The sequence below is a fragment of the Phaseolus vulgaris genome, chromosome 9, assembly GCF_000499845.2.
Source record: "Phaseolus vulgaris cultivar G19833 chromosome 9, P. vulgaris v2.0, whole genome shotgun sequence".
Classification (NCBI taxonomy): Eukaryota; Viridiplantae; Streptophyta; class Magnoliopsida; order Fabales; family Fabaceae; genus Phaseolus; species Phaseolus vulgaris.
The window spans coordinates 18788899-18808609 of NC_023751.2; the positions used below are offsets into that span (position 1 = coordinate 18788899).

At 33.8% G+C, this 19711-nt stretch overlaps 3 protein-coding genes across 11 annotated transcripts; 1 reads left to right on the plus strand and 2 right to left on the minus strand.

The window, feature by feature from the left end:
* Positions 1-710: 710 nt before the first annotated feature.
* On the plus strand, positions 711-3337 carry LOC137822563 (E3 ubiquitin-protein ligase RING1). 9 transcript variants are annotated; one of them, XM_068627472.1, is made up of 4 exons: positions 711-1801; positions 2437-2472; positions 2629-2747; positions 3124-3337. In XM_068627472.1, exons 1-2 carry the CDS (start codon positions 879-881, stop codon positions 2450-2452), a joined length of 939 nt encoding a protein of 312 aa, XP_068483573.1. In that variant the 5' UTR covers positions 711-878; the 3' UTR covers positions 2453-2472; positions 2629-2747; positions 3124-3337. The 9 variants fall into 9 exon arrangements, with proteins under 9 accessions (XP_068483573.1, XP_068483570.1, XP_068483568.1 ...); XM_068627469.1 differs by having other exon boundaries at positions 801-1857; positions 2583-2747; XM_068627467.1 differs by having other exon boundaries at positions 801-1857.
* An 826-nt stretch (positions 3338-4163) lies between these two features.
* Positions 4164-10937, minus strand: LOC137821038 (uncharacterized). Its single transcript, XM_068625450.1, has 12 exons — positions 10782-10937; positions 10629-10688; positions 10482-10535; positions 10315-10375; positions 10149-10225; positions 9431-9480; positions 8855-8937; positions 8422-8492; positions 8182-8338; positions 4705-4850; positions 4527-4625; positions 4164-4427 (listed from the first exon to the last, which is right to left on the minus strand). Exons 1-12 carry the CDS (start codon positions 10908-10910, stop codon positions 4356-4358), a joined length of 1059 nt encoding a protein of 352 aa, XP_068481551.1. The 5' UTR covers positions 10911-10937; the 3' UTR covers positions 4164-4355.
* A 7206-nt stretch (positions 10938-18143) lies between these two features.
* LOC137820936 (ethylene-responsive transcription factor ERF014-like) lies at positions 18144-19628 on the minus strand. Its single transcript, XM_068625282.1, has one exon. It carries the CDS (start codon positions 19438-19440, stop codon positions 18733-18735), a length of 708 nt encoding a protein of 235 aa, XP_068481383.1. The 5' UTR covers positions 19441-19628; the 3' UTR covers positions 18144-18732.
* Between the last annotated feature and the right edge of the window lie 83 nt (positions 19629-19711).

Below are 19711 nucleotides of genomic sequence, written 5' to 3' on the forward strand. Positions count from 1 at the left end.
AGCAGGTGGTGAATGATTAAGATAAATTTTGTGATGTTTTTATTAATGATAAAAGTATTTTCTTTCATTTTATTTTTTATTTTTTTTGGTGTATACTAAATTATACCATTCATAACAACCTCTTACTTTGTATTATGGCATAAAACAGAAAAAAAAAATCAATGGAATGCAAAAATGAATTTCAAAATAAAAAAAATTATCCATACTAAGAAACGTCAATTGTTCTTATTACTCAACACACCTTAAAATGACGAAATGATTTTCTCAAATATTATGAAGGATAAAAATATTACTGCTAAAAGAAAGATATACATATGTAAGGGAGCTGTACCGAATTTAGCTAAAATTATTTAAAAATATTAAAATTATGTTTTATTTAGGATTATTTAAAAAAATTAAAAGTTGAAAACACAGAAGTGCATGAGTAAATTAATGGAGGTGAATATGAAGGTCCATGAGTATATTAATGGAGGTGGAGAGAGAAGTTGACAGCTTAGCATAAGATTGATCCAAGCTGATCCTAAGAATACCGAGGAAGAGAATGTGGTTTTGTGGAGTGAATCCAAGCCTGATGAAGAAGTCTAGTACAGAATGTAGAGATGATGATAAAGAAGCAAAAGGAGTAGAAATCCAAAATCCAAGAGAGAAGAAAAGACATGGACATTTGTTTTGTTATGTCCCAAATAAACACTCATCCTTTAACCACCCATGGAAGGAACAGTGGAAAGCAAAGGGTAGCTAAAAAGAATGACTTGATGCAGACCCAGAAGTGATCCTTGGGTTTTCTCTCCTATATAACATTCTCCTAATGCCAATTCACCCTTCACACACCAATCTCATACGTCAAATATAAACCCATAAGAAACTTCAAAGGCACCATGTCGTTGAGTCCTCCGAGAGAGAGATACAATGGGCATGGCCAAAGGCGAGAGAGGCCAACGTTCCAAATGTACTGGTGCTTCCAGTGCAACCGCATGGTCCGCATCGCAGTGGATAACAACCCCTCAGAGGTCACGTGTCCACGCTGCTTCGGCCAATTCATATGCGAAGTAAACGTGCCGCGCCCAAGACTGGTGGTCGATTTCACTACCGCAGACCCCTCCCCAGAAGCGCGTTTGCTCGAAGCGCTTTCCCTCATGATGGAACCACCCATCCGCCGCTTCCCGGGTCTCCTCCAATCCCAACCAGAAGAAATTCCCGTGCACCACCGCCGCCGACGCTTCCGTCGACGCCAACCCGAACCTGAACCCGTCCAAGAACCTGCACACCACCGCCCTCGCACGTGGATAGTTTTCCAGCCCATGGACCAACCCAACCCCTTCCTGCCCATTAACAACATTCCTAACGGCCCCGGTCCAGGCCAATTCCCATTCCCGCTCCCGCGCACCGTGGACACGCGCGACTATTTCATGGGACCTGGACTCAACGAACTCATCGAACAGATAACCGAGAACGACAGACAGGGTCCCGCGCCGGCGCCGGAAAGGGCCATCGACGCGATTCCGACGGTGAAAATTGCGAGCGCGCATCTGAAGGAGAATTCTCAGTGTCCAGTTTGTCAGGAGGAATTCGAAGTTGGCGGAGAAGCGAGGGAACTTGCGTGCAAACACATATATCACTCGGATTGCATTGTTCCGTGGCTGAGGCTTCACAATTCTTGCCCAGTGTGCCGCCACGAGGTTTCCGTACCTTCTTCTTCGGAGGAGGATGAGTGTGTTGATGTTAGCGGAGATGAAGGTAGGTTGCGGAGGTGCTTGAGGTGGACCCGTCGTTTTACTTCGGTTTGGCCTTTCAATTCGAGGTATAGACGGGTTCACCCTCAAGGAAATAATAATGTTGCTGCTGCTTCTTCCAGGGGTGAATCATAATTAATTTTATTCAATTCACTGCTTATTATTCAATCTTCATCACTGTTTCAAATTACTGTTTCATACTTGTGTTACTGTTGCTGTCACTATTGTGATGTGCTGGTCTGCATTCAATTCAATTCCTTCATTGTTTGCTTATGCTATCTTATGAATTATTAAATTATCACTTATGGTCAAAGAGTTGGATTGTTATTATTATCTCTTACCAAATTCCAATTCTCTCTTCGTAATCCATTTATTTCGTTTAGGCTGTAGTTAAAATACATTATCAGAGTTATTTCGGAGGAGAAATTCCTGTGTTATAGTTCTGAATTGAGGAGCAATTTTTGTGTGTTATTTCTGAATTGAAGAGCATATTTTTGAGCTTTTAATTGATTGTGCCTATAAATATTATGCTTGTCTACAAATGTTCTGAGATTGGAATATGTTTTGATTATATACGAAATCGATTGGAACATGATGCAGAAAATAAGTTTAGCAGATTTTGTGAAAATTGATGACCGTATAAAGTGTTATTTATTAGTCTTGATAGCTGATTTGGCTCACCATTTATTTACTTGTTGGCCAGGATATTTTGCATCTGACAGTCCGACACTCTCTAGAGGTACGAACCAAATTCTAACTCTTCTGGGATTCTCCCAAATAACTTTGAAACCTAAGGAGAAAAGAAATAAAAGTTCCACAAATGAAACAACAAAACTGCATATTGATCAGGTGTTTGATTGTGGTGGTTAACCTTCGTATTAGCTTTCATTTTCAGCAGCTAATAGGAGGCAACCCTCTTGCTGCATTCTTTAGGCTCTCCAATTATTTACATCCAAGGCTGATCAACTGGTTAGGGTTACAGCTTGTCTATAAAGGCACTAAACATGATCACCAGTAAGTTCATTTCAAGCCTATTTTCAACTTTTCAACTTTTAGTTCTTGTCCTTCTTCAATAATCGCGTGACTAATGGATATAAGAAAATAACTTTATTTTTTAAAACTAATGGATTAAAATGAATTTTTCAATATAAAAGGAATCAATAGAAAAAGTTTATAATTCTATGTAAACTAAAATAGCAATATCTGGGACTAAAAGCGAACAGGATTAACAATATGGCCAAAACCAACTAATAATTTTTAGAGATTAAAAGAGGTGTGCAGTATAGAGACTAAACTGTCAATTAAAACGATATGTAAATAAATTATGTGTGTACCGAAGCAAAGGCCTGATTCTGAATAAAAATCTCAACGGCTGAAATGCGTTTTGCAGGGGTAACATGTGGGCTTGCGATTCAAAGATAAAGTAAAAGTTTCATTCAAATTGAATATTGGGTTCATCACCACATACTAGGACGTTCGAGATCCGCATGATACTGCCACTGTAAATATTATTTGTTATTGGCAATGACAATTATGACAACACTACTGGCACACTTTTTTTTCATATAAGAAATATCACAAATGCTACGTATCTATTAACTTTATGGATATCTGATATTTATCCTGACCACTTTTTATTAAAAAAAATTCCCAATAATGTTTTTTACGTTTGACAATTATGATTGGGTATGTTGTGTTGAAAATAATAATAAAATATTAATCATGACAAAAATTATAAAACAAATTTCTCAACCAAAAAACCCTTTGTAAATGAATACAATACCTAAATCAAATCTCGTTTTAATTCTCTTGAGCAACAAAATCCTACTTCCCTACATCTTCAGCGAGCGCATTGTGCGAACACACACAAGTAACATTTAATAGTAACTATATTTGATTAAATAAATAATATACAGTAATAGTGTAAAAATATACTATCTAATTACAAATCATTATACATAACGAACTTATTAACTTCTATTATCTTTAAATTAAACCAAATACTCCTAGTTAATATTAATTGTCAATACAAAAAGTTACATCGGCAGTGCATTTCTATTATCTTCTATTATCTTTACATTGGCAATACAAAAAGTTACATAACGAACTTATTAACTTTTATTATCTTTAAATTAAACCAAATACTCCTAGTTAATATTAATTGTCAATACAAAAAGTTACATTGGCAGTGCATTTCTATTTAAATTTAATTTGAGTAAAGATTCATAAAATCCCATTTTAGTTCATATAACTGCTTTTGATTAAAATATATCAACTCTCTATTCGTGACCCCTAAACAAATGAAAGACTACTGTTCATAAAAAAATTTGAGTTACTATTATTTTGGGAATATTCAACGTAGTTTCTCTTATTTTAACTCTTTAAACAAGTTTTGTATTTGACTATATCATTGTCATGGTTATAAAAAAATTTACCACTTTAATGTGCCTCTTTTTTTCACTGATCAAATTGTTTCATATCAACTATTTTGTACCAAACATATTTCCCAGTATATGAATATTTAAACAATGCATGGTGTGTTATCACAAACTAAACATTGACCAACTAGAGTTAAAATTTTGGGTCCTCTTACTTTCATACCAGCAAATCCTAAATCATCCTTCACAAAAGCGGGGGCCGATAGTGAGTACCAGCATGGAACCCTTCTGTATATGCTGTGTTCTTGAATATCATCTGCAATAAAGAAAATTAAGTCATAAGAGGCATACTTGCATAACATGGAGGGTTTGATTTTCTGAAAAGAGAAAAAGTTAACTAGTATGATATACTTACAGCAAGGTTCTTAAACTCTGAAGTAAGGTTTTTCTGTAATTTGTCAGATACCACAGTACCCAGCTGCGGCCCGTGTAACTTTATATTTTCTTCCTTGACCTGTATGACCATTCTTCAGATGCAGGATGTAGTATAAGCTTAGCTTAGGTTTGAATTGAAAGAAATATTTTTGTTTTACCTCTGAAAGCAATAACTGTGATGCTTTTTGCAATATCTCTTCAACGAATTGACCAACATCTGCAACGGAGCCTGAAGATTTAACATTTTTAACCGCTGTCGGAGGTCCCTTTGTACTTTTCTCACCAGAGGACTTGACAACTTTGGCTGCACCAGAAAATAAAATTTACTTGTTAATTTAATCAGTAGTTCTGCTATCATTACGAAGTTAACTAATAATGTACTGAAATTCTGTGAGCCAAAGTGAGTTCAAATGTAAAAAATATAAAAGCCCCTGAAAAACTTAACGCTAAACATTGTAGCAGCCCAATAGGGACTCAGACATTATGAAGTGACTAAGTATCACATTGATTAGAGGTTTAATTGGTTGGTTCTCACTTCTTATTAAGCAGCTTTTTGAGTAGCGGTGTGTAAAAAATTCCAATATTCAAATTCAATCTAAAACCATACTGATCCAAATCACTTTAAGTCCATTTTAATGGATCGTATCAAATTCAAATCCATATTTTTGGATTTTAAATCCAATTTAATTAATTGGATTTATATTGGATATGGATTAAAAAAAATTGGAATATAATAAATCCAAAATCAATGTTCATCCTAAGAAATTGTTTGATCAAGACAATTTTGGTTGGTTTTTGACTGAGACACTTTTTACTCAATCTACGAAGTGTCTCCTTAGTTCGGAAAACAATCATGATGTTGTTGGGTTGACCTTGGATGGAACATCTTTGGCTCACCTTCAGTCGAGGTGTCCTTAACCTAGCCTCCATCAGAGCATCATCGACCTCAGTCAAGGCTTTGTTGGCTCGACCTGGACTAGAACATCATCAGCATGACCAGCCTCGACCAAAACATTGTTGTCCTATTTACCTACATGCATCTTTCTAAGCCTATGGTTTGTTCAAAAGTTTGGCCTAACCTAAAAATCAGTTTATGTTGTCTAATTTATAGAAAGATCTACAAACAAGCCAATAAGTTTAACTAGGCTAACGATCCTAAAAAGGCCAATGGGTCTTGATCATCACTTAAATTATACTCTGTTTTCTAAAGACTAGTATTAAAAGAAATGAAATTTCCAACAAACAATAAGTTATTATATTAAAAATGGGCAGACACGATCAATAAATGAGAAAAAGTTTTCAAGCAAAAATAATCGAACAATGACAAAGTAATACATAAAGAAACAAGAATGGAAAAACTTCAATTAGAATCATTGAACATTGTTATTAATGTTGTCAAACTCGAACTCGGAGGTGGATTGGAAAGGGTATGAAAAATCGTAACCCAAGGATAGTAACTCGACTTGGAAGAGTTACTATTCGAGTTACTACTATATAAAATACTTAAAAATAGATTCATAATATATGAAATGGTCCAAATGGGCCAAGAATAGCCGCAGCCCATTCAAATTTTATTTGAATAATTAGAGTTTCAGGGTTTTATTAGTTAAAAGTTGGAATGGGCCAAAGGCCCAAACTTATTAGGGTTTTTTCAAAATTAGGTTTAGGGTCTTCATCTTCTTCATGCACCGCACAGTCCCTTCTTCATTTTATGTTGTCGTGCACGGTGTCGCGCAGTGGGAGAGGCAGCGCGAAGGCGGAGGCAGCAAATTGCCTAAGCAGCGGTGGCGAAACGCAGCGGTAGTGGAGGCGACACGTAGCGCGAGCGGCAAAACGACACGACAAAGGCACAAGTTAGGGTTTCTGGGTTTCAAATTAAGGATTTATTGGGTTTAGGTTTTTTTTTTTTTTTAGGCCGCCTCATGGATCGCAGAGGCCCATGGATTGTCCGATCCAACCCTTGGAACACCAGATCACTCTGATCCAGTGAGACTCCGATCCCACCTCCAATCCAGCCCGTTTTTGCCTAAAAAGATCGCGAGATTTCCGATCTAACTCGCGATCTTGACAACATTGATTGTTATCCTCTTATTGAACCATTATACTAGTAGCAAAAGTATATGATTACTTCCTATCCCAAAATTAATTATCTAACCTTGAAAAATATCCTTATTATTTAGTAAAAAATGTATAACATCTAAGTTCAAAAACACAATTTGAGTTCATCAGATATAATGGTCTCAGTTTTAATGTTAATTTTAACCAAATTAAATGGATATGGATTTAAACTAATTTCAATCCAAATTTAATCTAGATCCAAAAACTCCAAATCATTTTGATCACATTAAATGGATCTACTTCATCAGATTTGGATTGGATAAGAAATTTTAAAAATCCAACCCATGCCCATCCCACTTTTAAAAATGTGTTATTCAAATGCTTGGGTACTTATCCGTGTCAACAGTTGCTAATGCAACAGCAGATTGCACACAGCAGCTTCATCCAAAGTAAAGGCATATACAAAAGCTAGCGAATTTAACTGCATAGAAAAAACTTGTAGATTGTCTAAGAAAGACAACAAGGTCAAATGGTACCAAATTCAATTTTAATGCATTCATCCTGTAATGACGGTTTTAAGGATGAAGAAAACGTTAAAATAGTAAACAAAATGAGTTAGAAATTATCCCACAAACATGCAAAAAAGGAAAACCAAAATAGTCAGTTGCAACTGTAATAATTTCATTTCTTCAAGACCGCTCACAGAATAAAGTTTACATTGCTAAAATGCTGAATGTAAAAATTCTGGACCACTATACAACCTTGAGCAAGTCTTAAAGGATGTAGATGTATAAGATAAAACAGGCTATATGAACTGCTATATAACCAAATTTTTTCACTTATTTTATGCTAAGATCCTGATTTGGACTTATTCGTATCAATTACATTAAGTGCATCATAAAATATGGCTCTGCTCGAGCTTTCGAAATCAAATTTAGATAACTTAAACTACCTAAGGTTGCTTGCATTTCAGATATATGGAAAAGGCAAATAAAGTATACTCCATCTGGTTCTTAATATGAAACAAATGAGTTCACATTTTTGTCCTAATTATAAGAAACATTAACCTATATTAATTTCAACTTTTTTATACCCCTCGTGTAATGTGGACTCTATTAATGAGATGCTCACTTATTTGCTATGAGTGATTGCATTTACTGACCTATAGACCACAGAAGTCACAGTCATTGGTGGAAAAAAAATTATCTCTTTTACTATATGCAGTGTCATTAAATATTACCACTACTTAAATCATTTAATTTCATAGGTAAATTTGGATAAAAATGAAAAATAAAATGTTATTAATTAAATTTAACTAAATTATCTACTTTCTCTGATCTTGATGAATTCATTATTTGTTTCTTATATAAAGAACCAAAGGGGTTATTATGTAAAGGGGAAAAAAAAGTGATAAAACAAGGCACCTTTACCGATCACTACAAAAATTGAACGTACAGGTATACTCTACTCTCTGAGTACTATCCAAATCATAGAAAAAACATAAAGTAGCTGTTGTTTCAATGCAAATAATAGATAAATGAGAACATTGAATAGAGCCGTTAATAGATTTTTTTTACCTGAAACTGCACTGGTTTCATTACCAACAGAAACATTATGTGCATCCTTATGAACCTGCGACGACTGCTTCTGTGGTTGGTCGGGTAAAACTACTGAACCGGATGGAACTAATGCAGCTAGATCAGGGGGTTGATCTTTCCCCACTGAAGGATTGGCCTGCAGAGGAATAAGGCAGGCATATGAAGATGGACAATGAAATAATTAAAGAATTATTTAAAATTTGCCTCGAATTGACTCACCTCCAAATCAACATATGAGGGATTTCTTCCAATTGATTTAAGAAACTTGTCAAGATCACATGCTTTTAGAGCTGCATTTGTAAAGAATAGGACATTAATTAACTGAGCTTTTCAGTGCATCAAAGCATGAGAGATCTGACATGAGCATCAAACCTTGTCTTACATCAATATTGATGCATAGATGTGCTAAAGGATATCATTTGAATAAAAAATACCATCACTATTTAATAAATTTTCAAAACTGTCAAATAGTAAGCATGAAAGGAAGTCCGTTTGAACTTCAAATATCAATTGACCCGTAGTGTTGGAAAAATACAAGAAAAAGAATCCCCTAGTGTGGAGGATTGCATCTATATAATATTCATCAACTTTAAAAGAATGTAAAATGTGCAAACAATTTTTTTTTCCTTTTCACAAGAGTCAACTTGCTTACATATAGACATGTCATTTGACAGTGGGTGGAAGAAGCAGTGCTCCTGAGTTTTGAAACCTTGATCCAATAGCAATGAAACATCTCTTCAGAAAGGAAATGATGTGACATGAAAGAAAAATACATTAGTTCCTTATGAATATATAAACTTAGTGGATCAGAAAAATGTTTACAAATGGTTACACTAGCAAACGCATAAAAATCAACAAGCCAGTACAAAGCAAGTGTGGTTAAGGTCAAGACATTATTAATAATTCACAGATTTAGTTTATCATTCAAGAGAAGATCCTTTTTATATTTCATGGCAGGAAAGAAGCAACAACTACATTCAAAACTAGTAGGATTTTCATAAATGAACAAAGTAACTTGATGGGAAAACTAGAAGAAAGATAGAAGAATATGGTTTAAACCTAAAATGCTACAACTGCCAGGAAAACATTGATGGATGGATTTCAATTTGAAACATCTTAATAGTGAAAGAGGGATGGTCTTGCAGTAAACTTGAATGTGACCGAACAATTCCCATGAAAAAAATTAAATATATCATAAGTAAACAAAAACATAAGAACATAAGCATACCGTGCTGATTCATTCACTAGTGCAAATGGAGTGACACAACCCAAGGGTACCTGGCGAGATACAGAAAACAACGACACCAAGTAAGACAATAATTTCAATCATGTCATTCACACACTCTTCATTTTGTTCTTAAATTTTATAATAACTAATGTCTAGCCAAGCAGAATATAAGTAATCATTATACAACTGAAACACAGTATCAACACGCAACAAAAAAAAACTACAATGAACATTTTACACTGATTAATAATAAGGTTCTAAATATATAAATTAGGGTTATCTTATCAATCGCTAAACAAGGAAAATGGAGGAAAATCCATAAAGATGATGAATATTCTACAGATAATAGCTATGAAACAGTTTCCATGACAAATTGGAAAAATCCTTTGTCCAGAGCAAGTTTAACTGGATTTATCAATTTCCAACACCAACTCAATCAGTAATTTGTGAATGCCTCAATAAAAATTGTTTCTCTTATACATTATATAATGCAGATAAATAACAAGGTAACTGGCCTAATTTTGCAATCCATTTGTGAAAAAAAAACAAATAACTTTTATGCAAAAACTGTCAAGAAGCCAAGACAAATTCCAGAGCACAAGCCTCCTTAGATTTTTAGTGGTCACTTAAATAGACACAGCTCCTAATTCAGCGGAAGAATGAAAGAGAGAAATGACTGTTCCAACAACACAGCGATAAAACAAAGGCATAGGCAGACCTGAAGTACTTCACCTAGAGCCTCCTCAGGTGCCATTCTGAGACCACCTTTTCCCAAACCAAGCCGCTGAGATAATACTGCTCAGCTTTGAAGCAACAAAGAAATCTATTGATACCTATTGAAGTAAAATGATACAAACTCCCAATGTTTACAAAATCATGCATACCTTTAAGATCTACTTTGGTAGCAGCTAAAGCAGAAACAACATACAACCTGCTTTTCTTATCCTGTTTAATTTAAAAGATAAAGTAATCAGGGAATGCACATAACAATTTATAAACAAAAACAACAAAAGTATCTGGACTTTGATTTTCCTTTTTAATTATATCACACCTTGAGAAATAAATTCTTACTGAGCCCACCCCCCAAATGTCCAACATACTGAGCCTGAAGGTAAGATCAAGAACACTGAATCAGAAAAGATAATACAATAAAATGAACAAGAAAGGGAAGCTATAGTGTTGTATTAACGGGTTTTACCTGAGCGTCAACAGTCAAAACAACTGGATGTTCGTACTGGGAAAATGGAACCTGAAGCTCCTGTGAATAGAAACGTTCAAAGGTGGATTATGTTTGAGGCATTTTGTGATTGGGGATACATAAGAAAAGTGATGAAATAGGAAGAGAACGAACCTTTAACCGCGCAAGAAGGTGTTCTTTGGAGAAACCCATGAACGGCGACGAAATGGTGGAGTGGAAACGATTGCAATCGCAGAGCAACACAGGTGCGGCGGTTCGCTGATCCAAACCCCAAAACACCATCTAATATGGGTGGGCTGCTTCTCATATCACTGGTTCAGTGTCCATCCTTAAATGGGCTTTACTCTTTCCACCCCTTTTCTTCTAAACTTCACACCCAATCTCTACATAAAAAATAACGAACTAGAAATGAAGATATCGGAACTGATTAACCTAATTAATTCTGATTAACTCATCACAGGTTAAGTTTTAAATAGGTTTACCAATCTGATTCACCTTGTAGTGACGATAACAAATTCAATAAGATGCAGTTCCAGGTAACGAATTGAGTGTTTTGACTCGCTATATAAAAAAATTAAAAATTAAACGAAATTAATTAAGACTTTAAATTTAAAATGACATTAATCGACAAAGTTGTATAGCTAATAGTGGATGGATAGATAGTATATTTATTATGATCAATTGAAACTGATGAGATTGTAATTATAAACCCAAATCTCGAAATGCATATTTTCCCACCCATAAGAAAATACCACTTAATGGGAAGACAAGGATATAAGTGATATGCATAACTTAATATTAATTACAATGTTATTACTACAACATATAATTAATACATTCTTGATAAAATAACTTAGTTCCGAATTATAATAGCTTAATTGCGTTTAATTCTTCTAATTCAATATGAAAATATAAGCATATATTTAAAAAAACGTAATTAAGTATTTATAATGAAGGGACAAATTACTTTGATTTGATTATTATGAGTAATTTGTTGTCTGGTGACTTACAATCTCAAAAACCATTTTGTTATTTTATTAATTCTAAGAACTAATTTTACAAAATTTGACAATAGAATGAACTTATCAGAATGGTAATTGCTTCCGGTCTCATATCACTTCACTAATTTCAGAGAAAAAGACGAAAATGTCCTTAAAAAATGGGATAGATATAAAAATACATTAGAACTTCCTAGAATGTATTATTTTCAAAATTTTCTTACCAGAATGAGATTTTGATTTTTGTTTCTGGATTTTTATTTCCGAAACACAATAATTTCTTGGAGATCTATGTATTATTTTCAATTTCGAATTTTCATTTTCAAAATATTGATATTTTCGGAATTTGAAAATTATGTTGGGTGCAGGTTAAAAAATGTTAGGTGTAGGAAGTATTTGCCTATCAAAATTGCACGCCCAAATTATACTAAAGGAGTTGCTATTTACACTTCTTTTGATTACTAATAAATTCCCTTTAATAATTTTTTCCCGTATACCCTACAATTTGCACTCCCCATTTTATAAATAAACCATCACGTCCATTGGATCGTGGGCAACCTCTGACCAGAGAGTACAGGTTCTTCGCTCTTGTCTTTTTTAATTGCAAGATGATTTACTCTATTTTCGAGTTGTTGTAATTAAATAAATGAAATACCGTAAAAATCCTGTTAGAAACATAAAAAAGTATCAATCAATGCTAATTTATCACTATATTACATTATTCGATCGATAATAGGGCAATTACTTTCTGCAAATACCCAATTTATCCTTTGTAATTTATATCTCTTCCTATTTTTGTGTTTCTCTTAGCTGGTAATCTTAAGGCAAATTCTGCATACACCTCCTTACATTCCCTTTACACTTCCATATTAATGGTAAAAATTCAGTTTTAATTTTTTTTAAAATTTTAATAATTATAAATTATGCATAACCTTACATTTTTAAATAGCTTTAGTTCTACATATGCATCCATATCCTCCCTTTCAACCACAACACTTCCATTTTTCTTCAGTCACAACGTTTTAAAGAACAAATTTCATCATTTAAGCATATGTGATAGAGTTGATGAGAATATTCGTTGTATTTGATGTTTCCCAGTGCAAACATTTTTTTTTTAGTTTTGTACTCCATTTTTGTACATTACTTTTTTATTTTTTGGGTTTTGGGTTTTGTGGCTTAAAAAAAAAGTGAACGAAAACACATCCACTGTTAGTAAAACCACCACAAAACTTACCTCAACCACCAACATTCACCTTCACCATTCACCACTACTTGAAAATAAAGAAAAAAGCACCACACTCTCTACCACACTCATAAGAGTATTGTTGGAATTAAAATAAATATAAAGGTACGGGCAGAATTTGCCCTTACCTTATGAAGTGGTAGATGCAATTACGATGGATGCAAGAAAATCTTTTTCACATTCATGCACCTTATACAATATGTGAAATGACAAATTTACCATTTTTTCATCTTTTTCATTGAACATCATTCTTCCTCTTCTAAGTTGCAGTAACCCCACCTCCAAAACACCATCACAGCAACTCTCCACCTCCAATTCCACCGCCCCAATAGCCCCCACCTCCAACGCCACCGTCATAATAACTCTCACTCCTAATGTCACTTGCTGCAGGACCTCATCTTCATTGTCTAAACTCAAAAAAAATTGTATTTTGGATTGTACAATCCATAATATATGTCTTTGTATTATGGATTGTACAATCCAAAACACAAAAATCCAAAATACAATTTTTTGTGCTTAAACGACGAAGGTAGGTGGTTGTGGTGGTGCGCTAGACTAGAGGTGGGAGTTACTATGACTATTAAGAAAATAATGATTATCAAATTATACACAATTAATTTAATAATAATGGGATAAAATCTCAGGATTAGTGGATCACCACATAATTAGCTAATAAAGTCTTCATACACTTGTATATATTTTCTATAGATGTAGATACACAAGAGAATAAGAAATCTCATTTTTTCTTACCATTTTCTTATATGGTATCAAAGCACCGATATTGGTGCTCTAGCAGCCTCTTCATTTTTATTCATTAAATAAGAGATCACATAGGACAAAGAAGGCACTGGTAACGAGTCCGATGGAAACCTGGTACAAGGCTTCACTGCCGAACAAATTCAGCAATTGACAAAGGTTGTTTACTCTCTCAACAAGTAAAAGTGACACGAAACATTGCAGGTTTGTTTGCCCATAAATCGTCTATTAATTATGCTTTTACGAAACCATCGATTTTGGATAGCGGAGCAACCAATCACATTGCATCTAATTCACAATTTTTTACACACTATCATCATTTATTCCAAATGTTAATCTATCACACGCTCAACTGCGCCCATCTCATCAACGTATTTACGGGAACAATTAAATTCAATGACAATATCACTTCCAAAGTTGTTCTTTGCGTTTCTTCTTTTGATTTAAATCTCATGTTCATCAGTAAGATAACCAGTTCACTAAATTGCTGTGTCATTTTTCTTCACATGGTTGCGTTTTGCAGGACTTGGCTACGGGAGGATGATTGACTTGAGTAAACAATACGCAGGCTTAAACTACATGTTCCCTCTTCCAAACCCGCGCATCTCAAATTTCGACCGACCCTGATTTATAGCATAAGTGTCTCGGACATCCTTCTCCGACACGTCTACACCTTGCATCTTCATTACTACCTATTAGTAAAAATATCTCATTCTTATTTATAATAATTGTAGCATTTGTCCCAAAGCTAAACAGACAAGACTACCTTTCCTTTAATCAGAATAAAATCTCATTCACCATTTAATATATTGCATTGTGACATTTGGGGTCTCATAAAACCCCAACTCATTTTGGAAAACATTTTTTTTTCACTAGTCTATGATTATACTAGATGTACTTGGTCATTTCTTATGAATCATGAAGTCTGAAACCCGACATCTCTTAGAATCATTCATTACATTTGCACAAAATCAATTTCAGGCATCTATTAAAACCATTCGCGTTGACAACGGATTGAAATTTATTTCAATGCGTAATTTTTTTTTCAAAAAGGTATTAAATGTCAACGCACTTGCGTATACACTCATAAACAAAATGGAGTAGTAGAACGCAAACATAAACACATTTTAAACACAACCCTCATATTTACCATTAGAATTTTGGATGAATGCGTTTTAACTGTCACATATATCATTAATCGCTTGTCATCCATCACCTTTACTAAACACATGAATCACCTTTACTAAACACATGAATCACCTTTACTAAAACATGAATCACCTTTTGAGATGTTGTATAATCGCACACCTTCACTTTCTCACCTAAGAACTTTTGTTGTTTCACCTAAGCGATTTGCGCGCTCGACAATGCATCTTCATTGGTTATCCTCTCAATAAAAAAGGATACAAAATTATTTGATATAGATGCAAACACTTTGTTTTACAAGTCGGGATGTCACCTTCCATGAAAGTGTTTTCTCATTCTGCCAACAGTCTTATACACAATCCTCACATCCACTACAAGATATTTTACCCGTTATTGACATTGACTTACCCATTGTTGTCCAACATTCACTCGATTCACCATCTTCTCCTACTTGTCACAATGCACCTGAACCTCTAGCAGACCAACCTTCTTCTCCCACGCCCGGAAGTCTAGCTCCCATTACCGAACCATCTCCAGCCGACCTTCTTGTTCGACGATTTAGTCGCACATCAATCCCACCTTTCTGGCTTCAAAACTACGTAACGAGATCTCAAATCAATCATTTGACCACTATCCAAGACCGGCCGAATGGAACCAGGTATCTGTGCATCATTTTCTTTCTAATTCACAATTTTCTTCTACACATAATACATATCTTGCTAACATCACAACAAAAAAAAACACAAATATATAAATAAATATATAAACCTTTACATATAAACATGAATGTTTATTATTAATAAAAATATTCTAACCTTAACAAAATCAAAACAAAGATATTTTAGTAAATCAATATATTATATAATTAAATCTTATTTATTTTTCAAACGCATCAATCACATGAACTATATACATTTTTCATTCATCTCGACTCACTTTTCCTACACCAAAACAATCCCGCTTTCAACTATTTTTCCTCAAATTTTCTTCCATTTTTAAATATACACTCATCCATACAAAGTAAAAAAAATGAGATTATTTTTATACATAAAACTTTCGACAACACAACGAGAATATACTTTTGATGGTTGCTGAGAAAAAAAAATACTTTTGATATAATCGATTATAAACATAAATATTAATAAAATATTTACGATAAATCGGTTATAACTTATTAATACATACAACTACAAACTTTCATAAAAATATAAATTATATAAATTTATAATTTTTTAACAGTTACATTATTAATATACTTTTTATTTGTAATAAAAATAAATAATAAAATAAAATAATTTAATTTAATATTTTTGATAATATATGTATTTATTATAAAAAGAAATAAATAAAATACTAAAATAAAAAGATAACGAATTCAATGTTTTATATGATAATCAAATAAATAATTAAAAAATATTAAAATAATAAATATAATAAAATTATATACTTTAAATTTTAATATTTTGTAAATTAATTAATTTTAATATATTTTTATTTTGAAATATAATTTTTTTATTTATTAAATTTTACAATAATTTGTATTTTAATTTAAAAAAAATTGTTTATATATTTTTTAAAATTATATGAAATGTTTTTTAAAATTTTATTTTACAAATTAGTTTTTAAATTCATTAATATGTAAAAAAAATCTATCATATCAATTGAATCAAACTACAACTACAGATTTTTAGTTACTTTTCTCTCAATTCATATAATCTTAGACAGTTTTGTTCCCAATTCTGTTTTTTTTTTAAATATTCTTCTTTTTTATGAGAGTAAGAATCAGAGTTTGCTTACATAACTGTGATCCCTCGGTCCAGTTTGTCAACTAGCCTGTATTTCATAGAATTCCAAATGCCCGCTGTCAACAGACAATAGTTTCAAACTTTCACTCACACGTTTTAGACCAAATTGTCCCATTTTAGTTAAATACTGTGGGCTGCAGAGCGCACAGTGAGTGAACCAAGAAAAAAATACCTTCACAGTTAAAAAATTAGGTTATATGTTAATGCAAGAAACTAAATTGCATCTAAAGTTGCATTAATTGTCATTGTTGGAAAAGGCTCCATGTGAAGCAAATCAAATACAATAAACGTTTCATTGATTGAAATCTACCAGGGTTCTTGATTAATCAACACTTCCCTAAAATTATGTCCTAATAAGGCCAAACATGGATCATTTAAATCATGCTTAATGTTGGATCTCCACCTCCCTAACTACCTTTTTTGTGTGCCCAATTATTCTTTTTCTCAATCATTAAATCAGAAGTGACTTATCCCACATGAAATACCCAGCAAATGTGTATATTGCAATCAATGGCTTCTTTATATGGGATATCACTATATACTTAAAATTAGTAATGACTAGTCAATAGCACATGGTAATTGTACGAGCACAAACTGGTATAGTTACCAGTACACTTTAAACATAATTCCAAAAGGAACTGATTAGAAAGAGAGTAAAATGCATTTTACTTTACCTAAACAAAATATCAGAAATAATATCAAACAGAAGCACCAATAATTTACAAAATTTATTATAATGGCGTGTTGAATGACACATTGAGCTCACATGCTGGTGGCCAAAATAAGGACACTCACATGCTGTGTCTCAAAACGCAACATTTGAATTGTCATTTAGTTATATCATTTTCATGTGCAGAAATTAGAGAATAAGCTAAATTAAATAGATGCCTTAGGGACACAATGCTATGTAGGGCCATTAATATGTGCATATAGATTGCAGAACAACAGAGGTGTCAATGGAAAGGGTTCATCCCCTGCCATTCTTCCTGCGTATAAGTAATACCAAAAGCAAAAGCTTTCTTGCATCCTTCAATTATGAGAAAATCATAAGGAAGGCACTTTGTCCTTGTTGAGTTGAGACTAGTTAGATGCAATGTAAAAAGAGCAAGAGAGAATGGCATCCCATGTCTTAGCCCATTTCACTATAGGACAGGTCATGTCTGCTGAATCAGCTCAGCCATATGGTTCGGACACATGATGGGGTTGAAAAGTTGGCCAAAAAGCGTCATACTTTGTCTAGCCTTATCGTTGTGTAAAGAATATGATACTGCTTATAATATTCTGAACACGTTAGACTGCCATGAAGTACAAAATAAAGAGTTGCTTGCATCAACAGTTATGACTACAAATTTTCTTTTTCACTAGATATCATATGCTACTAAAGCAAACAAAGTTGGCCCAATTGAATAACAAAAAATTGTTGAGGAATCATCCTTCAATCAAATCATCTTTGATATTCAATTTTATTTATTTTTTCCTTCACCAACTCAATTATTAAAAGCATTCCCAAATTCTAACCCAAAATTTATCACTATGTACTATACATGAATTGGAAATTAAACGGAACTTATTTCCTTCTATGAGAAGAATAAGGTATAAAATACCAAATTTAAACATCAAAACAAGGGAACAGTCTTTGTTCTCTGGGCACTCAGGAGAGCTGACACTGCTTAGAAAAGACACTTTTTTCCAATGGTTTCAAGTTACCACGCTCTGTACATGGTTTCCTAATCTCACTGAATTAGAAATAAGCATCTTTGATACCTTCCCATGCAACAAAGACCTTGCCAAAGATACTCAATAGCAAAAGTCTTCTCCCATAACAGTGAAAGGAATTGCTTATAACTAAGGTTATTGATGAGTCTATGTTTTTCAATTCTCCCTTTATTCTGTGACACATGGGAAACCATTCATGACACTGACATAACAAGCTTTGCATCAATAACACATAATTTCAAACTCTTAGAAATCCATATATGAGAGACCAAAAACTGTTTTATCTCTATATGAATTTCATCTAATATGAACTATCATGTACCATAGGGTAAACAAATTCTAATTTGGTCACAGTCAGTAACATCTTCAAGTTGTACCACTGAAGACAAACGAATTGAATTTTTGGGAAAGAGAAATATTGGAGATGGCTAGAGTTTTTCTCAGCAGAAGCTCCACAAACGGATGTCGCTTTCTTCGTATAGATCATCGAGCAGAAGGGACGAATCAACATCAAAGAAAGCACAACTTAACATCTGATCAACATACTTGGGGGATTGAAGATCATCTAAAGTGTACCAAGGTTCCATCACATTCATAGCCATTGATTCATTTGCTTGATGACAACTAGTGTAGGCTTCCAAAGACGACATCGGCGAGGCATCATCATCGACTTGATCCGAAGGAGAAGAAGCCATTGAGGGGGATGAGACCAACGATGACGAAGAGGTTGAAGCTGGAGATGCAGAAAGGGGAATGGTGGCATTGTCAATGAAACTATTTGCAGCAGCTGCAGCAACTCTTTGGATTGATTTGGGGGACATGACAGCATCTCCAGGAATATATTGTGAAGAGCTTAAAGGGAAATTAAAATGAGCTGAGGAGCCTTTGAGGCATAGAAGTGCAGCATCATAGGCTCTAGCAGCAGCGTCTGGGGTTGAATAAGAGCCTAACCATATTCTTGTTTTCTGGTTTGGTGCTCTGATCTCTGAAACCCATGATCCCCAGCTCCTCATTCTCACTCCCTTGTATTTCCTCTTCTTGCTATCTGATGCTGATGCTGGTGCTGGTGATGATGCTGATAACGAGGATATAGACCGCATTGCCTTTGATGATGGTTCTGTTTTGATCTTGTGCTCTGACTTAACCATGGTAGATGGCTGCAAGTGTAAAGATCCTTCTTCAGTGAATAGAAAATGTTTGAAGAGTGGTTATTTAGGTAGAAAGTAAGGGTACGTGTCTGTCAAGTTTCTTGCTCTTTTTGTTGAGTAACAGTCTTTCTTTTCTCTCACTCTCTCTACCTTCTTGCTGTTCTGAAAGTGGGGAAAAGAATCAGATCAGAAGTGAATGTGGGAAGAAAAAATCTATTATTTATAGTAGACTGATACAGCCACACACAGAGGCTTGCGTCTCAAGGTAGCA